Below are 10546 nucleotides of genomic sequence, written 5' to 3' on the forward strand. Positions count from 1 at the left end.
AAGAAAGAAAGAAAGAAAGAAAGAAAGAAAGAAAGAAAGAAAGAAAGAAAGAAAGAAAGAAAGAAAGAAAGAAAGAAAAGCAGATACAATAGGACTCCCTTTTTGTTTAAAAAATAAACACATATGTTTCTGTATATATATGTAGGTATGTATCCATGCACGATTGCCCTGTAGGTGCACACACTCATGTGTAGACATAGACATAAATGAGTGAATGCAAAAAAAAATTGCATCTCATCCTTTAGACGGTGGTGCAGGATGATTTTTAGATTTTGCACTTTCCTGGATGTTTTCATTTTTCTACAAGGAATGCATTATTACCTCTGAGTACATTTTTTTTCTCTCACAAAATATCCCACTTTCACACCTCAGATTTGCCTTTTCTTTCACCCTCCCTCAGAGTTGATGCCTCAAAGTTTGGTTAGAATGCTTCATGTTCCTGCTCTAGATCATGCTCTGGGCTCTGCCCTTCCACCGCTGTCTCTCCTGCCTCCTGACCTGTCCTGCTAGTGGTCACTGGCAAGCTGCTGGCTTCAGGCCCTCTGTTCTCAGGACACTGCGTAAGGGCTGTCACGTGCCAGGAGGTCACTGCCTTGGGGCCACCACCATGACAAAGACAGGCTCCCACCTCCCCTCCCGTCTTTGACCCCAGGTTGAAAGTCCAGAGCCAGGGCCTCAGGCCTTGACTCATGTTCTACGGGGTGGGGACTGCAGGGCCTGACAACAGTGACCCTGGAGACCAAAGCAGGGAGTCCAGGTGGTGGGAAGAAAGCAGAAGAGCTGGGAAAACTGGGCGCCATGTATGTGAGTGTTCAGCTGGTCGCCACAAGCCAGCCCACTCTGGGAGCTTCCCTTCTCCCCACACAGGCTGTCACACCCTCAGCAAAGCCTGGGCCCCAGATCTCAGCCCAGCCAGCTCCCACCTACTCACATTCTCAGGAGTTTCTTTGTTTGCTTTCTGCCTCCGGAGATCTGCCCTGATGAATGCTGAGAAGAAAGAACCATAGAGACATTATTAAACAGATCAGCGATCAAGTTCATCCAAAAGAGGGAGCCCTTGTTTTTCTAAGGGTCACAGGTATCCCAGACCTACTTCAGACCTTTGAGGGAGCTGATAAATTGGATTAAGCCCAGGGACTTGCGATGTCCCTAACAGGCAAAAGTCATCGATAGAGCACTCAAGTTTGCCAGGAGCTTGCCCATAGGCCTAATCCTCTCAACAATCCCATTTCCCAGAGGCTGGTTTGGGGGTCACACTGAGATTCAGACAAGGGTCTTATGGCTCCAGAGCCCTTGCTCATTCCAGCAAACATGCCCCTTCCTCCCAAATAGGGCATCTTAGGAAACAAGCCTTCCTGCTATACCCTGCATGGATACCACAATCTGCACGACCACTTAAGTTACTGGAGTTGATACCAAATAACCTGCAGCTTCTCCTTGTCCTCAGTACCCAACTCACCAGTGAGAGACGCCCCAAGGGTGAGGAACACACACAGGAAGATATTCCCAGGCATGGTGCCGTAGTGGTCAATGATCTGGCCCTGGGAGATGGTGAAGATGATCCCAAATACCTGGAAAGACACAACAAAGACTGCAAACAAGCCCAGGGAGCTGTAATGCATGGCAGTAATGCAGTGTCTGCGGTGGCCAGGCCAGGCAGGCCACAAAGAACACTGCTTTGGGGGCCACTGTCAAATAACAGCCTTACCTGGGCAGACACGTTGAGGAGGCCAGAAGACATGCCTTCCGACTCTGGGTATGTCAGTTCCACAGCAAACTCAAATCCCAGGGGAAGATAGCCAGTCATAAAGAAGCTGAAGGCCAGAGCAGAGAGACAAGGTGATGAACAACTTCCAGGACCAGCGAGTGGGGTGCCTACAGCCCCTCCCTTAGACTTCCCTTTCCCATTTCGTTTCTTCCCATATCAAGACATGCCAGGTGCTAGAATGACCAGGCCATCCCCCAGCCGTACCAAGGAAAGAAAGGCCCTGCCCACCAGGAAGAAGCTTGCACGTAAGCTTTGTATTCAGGGGCTTTGGGGGCTTCCTGCTTCTACCTTCAGCCCATTACAGACAGAGTCAGCTTTCATAGAAGTGCAAGGGTGCCTGGTGTGTTCAGTTCTTGGCTCAGAGATGGTATCACGGGTACACAGGCCCTATGTTGGAGTGGGGTGTCCCTATATCCTGACAGGATCTCCATGGCTTTCTGGAGCCTGGAAGAGGAGCTTGGAGTCTTTATTCCCTTCCAGAGAAAGAGTCTCTATATATGCCAGTTTCTCTCTCTCTTTCTCTCTCTGCCTGTCTGACTTTCTCTCTCTCTCTCTCTCTCACACACACACACACTGCCCACAGAAAAATAACTGGGTGATAGAGCTGAGACCTCATGGGAGGGGCAGTGCTTCCTGCGATTTCTCATACAATCCACCTAGAATGTTCCAACTCTAATTTCTTGTGCGACTCATCTTACTGCCTTCACATCTATTACCTCTCCAACTCTCCAATCCTCCCAACAAGAGGCAGGCCACCCTGATTGCAAATGAGAGAACTGAGGCTCAGCAGGTTTGAGTGACATGGTGACAATCAGCAACAGAACTGAAACCGAGACTCAGAGTTCCGATTCCAAGACTAAGTGGTGACTCCAACTTGTCCCAGACAGAGCTAAAAGGGACTCTCAAGAATCGCGGGCCTCTCAGTGGTCTGTGATGTGCATACTTCACTCCCAAAGCAAGGGTGGGCCTGGAAGCCCTGACTGCCTTTTGAAGTGCTAAGTAAACAAGACCTCTGGGCACTGTTGCCACAGCTCAGAAATCAAGAAGAAGGCAGCGGAAAGATCTAGAATACTTCCTAGAATATCAGCAGCCTAAGGTAATATTTTCCAATTAAATAGGTTAGAGATGAAACTTACCCCATTGTGCCAGCAGTGATGAACACCACCCACAGGTGTCCCAGCTTCAAGGTGAACGTATACACCACCATGCCCACCAGCGTCATGATGTAGACCACCAGGGTCGTCTCCCTACAAGCAGAGGCAAGAAAGCTGAGCTATGCACTCTGGTCCTCTATAGGATTATGGAGTCATGCATTCACCCACAAGTATCTATCGGGCCCCTGCAGGGTGACAAGCCCTCTCCTGGGCACTGGGCCATCTGTTGTCACAGAAAAGTCTATCCCAGAAGCTGATGGGATGAGAACCAGTGATCCATAAGTAATTACTCAAAGATATTGCAGTGGGTGCTACAGGGTCACACTCATAGGACACAGGGTCTAACACTGTGTCCTTCCACCATGAGCATCAGGAACCAGACAAGGAAAGCTGAAAGCTTCGCATGTCTCCCCAGAAGCCAGAAACGTGGTGGGGTGCCAGCAGACACCCGATAGTTAGATCAAACAAATAACTACATCACTGCTTTTGTGAAGCACTTCTTTTTTTTTTTTTTGTGAAGCACTTTTAATGCATTTGTTATTTCACCCAAGTCCTGCAAGAAATGTATGAATATCACTGATTTTACAAATGAGGAAACTGAGACTCAACTTGCTAAGTTACTTGTCCAAAGTCACCTGTTGAGTGAAATGCCACTGAGTACAGGAATGATAACTTACTATGTGGTGGCATCTTTGCAAAAGTTCAAGGCCAGAACCAGAGTCACCTGACTGCTGGATGCTTTTCATCAAACATCAAACTGGTGCTTCAAAACACTAGTTGTGAAGGATAAAGCATAATGGAGCTTCCTCCAGCTCCCCTACCTCCCCCCACAACCCCAAGGTTGTCATCCTAGTTCCATCCAACCTAGAGAAAACAATTTCACGGACACCAGTCTCTCCCTGATCCCACTAACTCATAAGATACTGGGACTTTCTTTTGCTATCTTTGTCTAACCACTGCCTTATAGAAAACTACTGACCATTTAGAAAAACCATCTGTAACACCAGCCTGAGGCAAAAGAGCCAGGCTGGGAAAATCGGGGATCCTTAAGGAAAACTGCACTGAAATGACCAGGTCACAGAGCTCTCGCACCCGGGGCATGTCCTGTCTCAGGCTGGGCAGTGGCACTGGGAGTTGACGGTCAGTGCTGACCGCTGTATCTTGGCATCCAGTGATTCAAGGAACCAATGATTCCTGGTGAAGAGGGCTGAGGAAGTGTCCTCCCCAGAACTTTCCCTGTATTTATGAATTCATCCGAATCATCTCTGCCCACACCCAAGCCCAGCTGACATTCCAATCCCTCCCTTCCTGCCACGGAGGAAGCCCAGGAAGAGGGACACTGTTGTTTACCGGTCAGGGAGCAGCCAGTCCACACTACTCTTGTGTATGGCCAGAGCAAGTAATCGACAGATGGCAGAGACAAGGCAGCGGCCAAGCTCCACCACCAGTAGTGAAGTGGACCAGACTGGCCGCGCTGTTCCAGGCGTGGCCTCAATCGGCCTTTGATGAGAGCAGCCGCAGTGGCCTTGGTCAGGCCAGACCCACACAGAAGCAGGCTTGTGTGGCAAAGAACAGGTCTGCCACTGTCTCTGGACACTGGGAACACTAGAAGCCTTGACAAAACAGCCCAGAATGCCGCCCGGCCTCAGCACAGGACAGTCCTGCAGCTTCCCCACTGGCTAGCATTAATTGATCACCCAGTGCATGCAGAACCCTGAAAGATGCAACAGGAAAGGAGTACTTCTGCGTACTTTTTCCCAAGCTGCCTACCGAAGAGGCAGCCAGGCTGCTTTTGACAAATGCAGACTTCCTAGGAAGCTTGCATCTGCGATGGGGCCCAGGAATCTATGTATTTAATATGCATCCTGGAGGAGCCAGGCATACACTAAAATCTCAGAAAGACCGCTCTGGGCCCTCAGAACCACATCAAGCATTCAGGCCCAAAGCACATCTTATTGACTAATAAGATACAAGCAGCTGCAAGTTAACTCTCTGCAAACTGGAATAAACATGGGGTGTTGATTCAGAGAACCCCAGTGGGATCCAAGATGAGCTGGGAGACAGGGCACGACATCACCTCACTTCTCCACTCTGGGGTTTCCACACACGTTCCAACTGCTAACATTTTTCTATATTCATTTTCATTTCTCCCCCACCTACACTTCCACAAACCACTTGGGGGTTGAGGGAGTTGTCCCAGGCCTCTGTCAGCTCTCTGTTTCCTAAGAATCTCACGAGGAGACTACGGTTTCCTTCATCTTAAAAAAAGAGGAAGAGGAGGCTCAGAGAAGGCAAGAACTGCCCGTGACCTGGAGGCCTCCTAACTGCTGTGCCCAAGCTTCTGGAGCCTAATGAGAATGAATATGTCACTTCAAAAACGAGTCCCCGATGGTCAGCTGGAGAGGAAGAGCCACTTACTTGTAGGTTTTTGACTTGTCCAGCCAGATGCCGGAGATCATGGCCCCAAGCATTCCAGCGAGGATGATGGTCAGGCCGATTCTTCCAGCATTCACTTCTTCCCCCTGGGAAAACCACAGTCCCAGTGACCACCCACGGATGCGACAAAACATCTGACAGCACAGTCAGCACGAGGGCAAGGGACGAAGGCAAGAAGTGTGAGCTCCCCAGAGCCCGCACTCAGAACGTACCAGGCCAGGAGGCCTGCTGGTAAGTGGCCAGCGGGACGAGCCGGGGGTGGCGGCTTCTCGCGACACCACATGATCCCAGGTGTGTGCCCCAACCCGGGTGCTGGGGGAGCAGGTCCTGTCCTAGGCCCACTTTCACACTTACATATTTTTTTTTTAAAGATTTATTTATTTGTACATACAGAACTGGGGTACAGGCCAGAGGTTCAGGGGCGGTGAGAGGCTTCACCAGAGACAGAGCAGGGAGCAGAACAGGCAGATCGGGGAAGTACACTGCTGAGGGGAGCAGCGGGCGGGTCAGGAGAGGTCTGCCTCGCCATGTGGTCACCTCCGGGGCAGGCAGGGATCGAACTCATGCGGAAGCGGCGTTAACTTCTCAGTGCTGTGCTTTAACCCGCTGCGCCACCAGGGAGGGCCCTACACTTATATTTTAATTTAACCCTACAATGATCCTTTCTTTTGCCTTGTTTATTATTATCCTCATTTCACAGATGAGGAAACTGGCACTTTGTATATTCAAATATTCCAGACTTCGGTTTTCGAGCTATCAGTTCCAAAAGGGAGAGAGAGGAAGATGACAATGACATATTTCTGAGTGCTTATTCTGAACCGAGCAGCTGAAGACTTTTCATAACCATCTCATTTCATGTTGAACTCAGACCTGTCAAACTATAAAATTAAAACACTTAGCCACAGCCACAGCGGCCTCCACCTCTGCAGATGTGAGACTTTTTTTTTCAAATAAGGGTTGTTCTTGGTCTTGACTCCTCAACACTTCCTACCTTCTCAGGATCTAGCCCTGTTGTTTCTGGAAGATTTTTAAAAATGCTTTCAGTTAAGCAACTAAGAAACCTTACCCATATTTTACAAATTAAGTATTTCATATGTGATTCTATATGTAATATTGTATTGCCAGGCACCATCCTCTGTACTGTGTAGGTCTGACATTATTTACTTCCTAATGCTAAAAAGAATCTTCCAGAAGAGTCTCCTTTTCTTTCATTGGCAGAAAAGAGAATGAGGCCTCAGAGATGCTAACTAGCTTGTCACACAGCTTAGAAGAAGGGGAGCTGAGACACCAGCTTGTCTCCTTCCAAGTCCTGTTAGCATCCCACCATACCACAGTGCCAGAATTGGGGGGAGACAAGCTGCCCCAACTTCTGCCGAGACAGACTTAGAAATCTCATTCTGGCTGGGCCCAGCAAGGGTGGGGACACCTTACCGGGTAGTGTAAGATCACCATGCGGTTCAGCAGTGTGGACAAGGCATAAAAAGCACCGGCGTTCAGACCTGAAAGAGAGAGGAAGAAGCAGCATCAGGGTTCTGCTGCAGGCACTGTTAACTCCCCCTCCAGCAGTTCAGAAGTCAGAGGTCTTCATCCCTGTCATCCCTGTGTGGTGACCTCAGAGGACAAAATTCCAGTAGCTGGAGGCTACACAAAGAAAGACTCCAAACGTAATCATTTTAACCTTTTCTTAGTCAAATAGCATTGCCCTCTGATCCCTTTGAACCCTGTTCTAGGAACACAGTACTTGTTCTGGCAAGTACTGCTCCTGGGTCTACTTTCCTCCTCAGTGCTGGCTGGACCCAGGTCAGGACTCCTAGCCACCTGCCAGCTCTGTGCTGTCCTCTTCCGTGCCCAGACTTCCCCTCCCCGCTGACCCCAGACACCAACCCCTCTGCAGGTGGCATCCCACCTTGCCAGCTCTCCTTCAACCTTCTTCTTTTGACGGAATGTCACATAAAATCTTATATTTGAAACCAGAAAGGGCCCTAAGGAGCATTATTTGACTCCCCTAATTCCTCCATTTATCCAGCAGGAAGTGAAGCATGTAGAAAATACTGTTAGAATCTGTGCGGGAAAAGGGGAGCTGAGCCTGGTGGCTCAGTGGGTTGAGCGCAGCACTGTGAAGCTGGCCACAGCCGCTGCAGTGTGAGTTCAATCCCCAGCCTTGGAGGTCACCCACAGGCCTCTCCTGGCGCCCACTGCTCCCCTCAGCAGTGTACTTTGTCAATCTGCCTGTTCTGCTCCCCACCCTGACTGTGGTGAATCCTCTCACTGCCCCTGCACCTCTGGCCTGTACCCCAGTTCTGTATGCTTCAATAAATCAATCTTTAAAAAAAAAAACTCTGTATCTTTAGGTATCTTTAGAGAATGAGGCCATTTGTCCAAAGCCAACAGCGAGTTAGCAACTGAGATAAGGCTGGAACTGACAAAAGAGAAAAGGCCCCCATGCTCCCTTAGCTCATGATGATGCTGGTCATAGTGACAGTGACGCCAATGGTGGCAGCACCTGCACAAGTACTGGATAATTATAAGCACCTTATAATTCCCACTGTGAACCCCAAAAAGTAATGTTATTACCCTAGTACTAATACAGAGTTTAAAAACAAATACAGAGGTCACTCTGTAATGCCCAGAATCATCTGTTTAAGCTAAACGTGAAGGCCACAGGATTATTGCAGCCCCACGGACATCACACCCACTGAGAAGACAGGACACACAGCTCACTGGCAGGGCAGCCTCAGGAACCAGCCCACAGGACCCCGGTCACTGCGCCATCCAGAAAATACCCCTTGGCTCCAGGGATGGCTGAGGGGCAAGAAGGGAAGCAACCAGGCATGACCCTCACAGGAGCCTCTCCCTTGTAACGCTCCCATGGGCATAGTGTCCAGGATCCCTGAAGAGGACAGGCCAGTGAAAAAGAGTCGTCTTACCGAGAGAAGCACAAAGAATGGCTTTCTACAGAACAGACCATAACCAGTCTGGTTATGATCATTTTTATCCCAAGCAATGTCCACCAAAAGCAGTTGCCATATGCCCCTGATCAGGTTTCCAGAGGAATGAGGTACAAAGTCACACGAAGGTCAAATTCTCTCACAAAATGGGAAAAGGAGGCTTTTGTGCTCTTCGCACAAGCACACAGGTGGCGCGTGTTGAGGCTGGACTGGCACCCACAGCCCTTGTCCTGACTCACTCTATTTTACATCTTCACAAAGCAGGCTCTCTAAGATTTCCCAGCTCAGGTTACTGACAGGTTTCCTTGACTCCCTGGGGAGTCCCCAGCAGGTCACCTCAGGGATGCAGCGAGGCTCCATGCCGCCTACCATGCGACAGGACAGCAGTGGGCCTGTAAACCAAGCCACGAGACAGGCCAGACTGATTGGGTCTCCAAGGCTCTCAGCAGCTTCTCCATCAACTAGCATACCTGCCAAACCCTCGTGCCACACCCTCGTTTCCAGTCACTCGGAAACCCCCTGAGTCAAGAGGGCACGTCAGGAGACATTCCTGAAAAGGATGCTGGTGAGAGGTATGGGCAGGGAGGAGGATGAAAATTCCCCCCTTCCTGTTCCTCGGGCCTCTCAGCCTCCAGGCCTTGCCTAACACTGCAGAGGGCAAGGGGCTGTGCCATCAGTTCACACCCCTCTCCACATGGTCTACGTTTGCCACTCATGGTTAAGTAGCACAAGTCACCTCCACTGCCCAAACCAGTGAGTTCCAAGAGTGAAATCTGAGTTCTACCCTGGGTATGAATGCCTCTTACAGGGACGATGGTTACCATGTCCCGTTCAAGGACAACTACTCCAGCAAGTCGGTCCCATCAGGGTCATAGTGTGTGAGATAATGCCATCTCCCCTGAAATATCTAGACATTCTTGGGTATCAGTCACCTGGAGAAGAGCCGGTCACTGAAGAGGCAAGATTTGGGAGGGCAGAAAGACTTGGCATCCCTGAGTCTCCTTCGCTCCTTTTGTCACCAGGTCCCCAGATGTCTTACCCACATGACTCTGCCAAGTGTCTCCACATCTTTGAGTACCTAGGCACAAGTCCCAGCTGGACAAGCAAAAGAAGTGGGCCTGCCTGCCTTCCATGTTGTATAGAAACACCTGGTCCTCAGCTGGGCCCTGGTGCCCAGTAGCTTCCTTGCTCCGGAAGTCCAGTTCATGACATACTAGTACTTGTAATTCAAGGTGGGTGCCTGTAAGTGGGGAGGGAGAAATGGCAACTCCCCTTCTTGAGCTATATTTGTAATACTCTAGTTCCATTCAGAGCAGAGGTGAATGATCTTACTATTTTCTGGAGGGGGGGATTTAAAGACAAATGATGGGCACAAGAGGGGGGAAGGTGATAGGCTCAAAAACTGGCAGAGCAGACACCAGAGCTCAGACCTCCACTCCTATGTGCCAACTCTAAACTCACTGGCCGCAGCATTCAAGGCTCTTACTCCAAGACACTTTCACCCACATCTGCAAATGTGCTCAGATGCTATCGTCTACTTGACTTCCAGCTATGTGCTGATAAGAGCACGTAACTGAGGGAAAATATGCACAAAGTATGCACAACCTCCCTCTTCAAAGTCCAACCCAAGAATGAAGGGAATTCTGGGAGGTTTCAAAACATCTAGTCGAATTTACAGAAGACCTTTGTTTTCATTTTTCTAATTTGGAGTGGGCGAAGAAGACAAAGATCCCCCGGTGAACTAGGGGCCAAGCACTGCCTTTATATGGCCTGTAAACATCTGAGGCGCGCTAAGGTTCACACCTCATCATCCCCAAATCCCAAAGACGCCTGGTCAATGTCTTGTTTTCAAAACCCTGGAACTATAGACCGTAGGAAGAAAACCAAGCCAGCATCTGGTTGGAAGGGTTGAATCTGAGAGAGCTCCACACTACCCTCAGTACATTCAAAACCCACTCAGGTAAGCTGCTCTAAGAGCCCTGGCTCTATCTGACAAAGGGTCCTTTTTGCACACAGGTGCAAAAGGTGCCGCTGTTAGGAAGGTGGGCTTTGGCGGAGACAGGCAGAGGTTGAAGTTTAAGTAAGCTCTGCTTCTAACCAGCTGTCCAACTGTGGGCAAGAAACTAAATCTATCAGAGCTTTGGTTTCTCATGAATAGAATGGAATAGTGTTAAAAATTTATGTCAAGGACTTCTCCAAAGAGGAAATGCAAATGGCCAACAAACATATGAAAAAATGTT

General features: G+C 49.4%; 1 protein-coding gene across 1 annotated transcript in view; it reads right to left on the bottom strand.

Moving 5' to 3' along the window:
• The window catches only part of FLVCR2 (feline leukemia virus subgroup C cellular receptor family, member 2), a 45969-nt gene that overhangs the window by 3793 nt on the left and 31630 nt on the right, over positions 1–10546 (bottom strand). Inside the window, exons 4-9 of the mRNA XM_004681678.2 lie at positions 6790–6857; positions 5341–5444; positions 2905–3015; positions 1709–1814; positions 1460–1571; positions 932–987 (exon numbers count right to left, since the gene is read on the bottom strand). Coding sequence (XP_004681735.1) covers positions 932–987; positions 1460–1571; positions 1709–1814; positions 2905–3015; positions 5341–5444; positions 6790–6857 — 557 coding nt within the window. The remainder of the gene's footprint in view (positions 1–931; positions 988–1459; positions 1572–1708; positions 1815–2904; positions 3016–5340; positions 5445–6789; positions 6858–10546) is intronic.

Source organism: Condylura cristata, unplaced genomic scaffold, assembly GCF_000260355.1.
Source record: "Condylura cristata isolate star-nosed mole 26May11 unplaced genomic scaffold, ConCri1.0 scaffold00013, whole genome shotgun sequence".
NCBI lineage: Eukaryota > Metazoa > Chordata > Mammalia > Eulipotyphla > Talpidae > Condylura > Condylura cristata.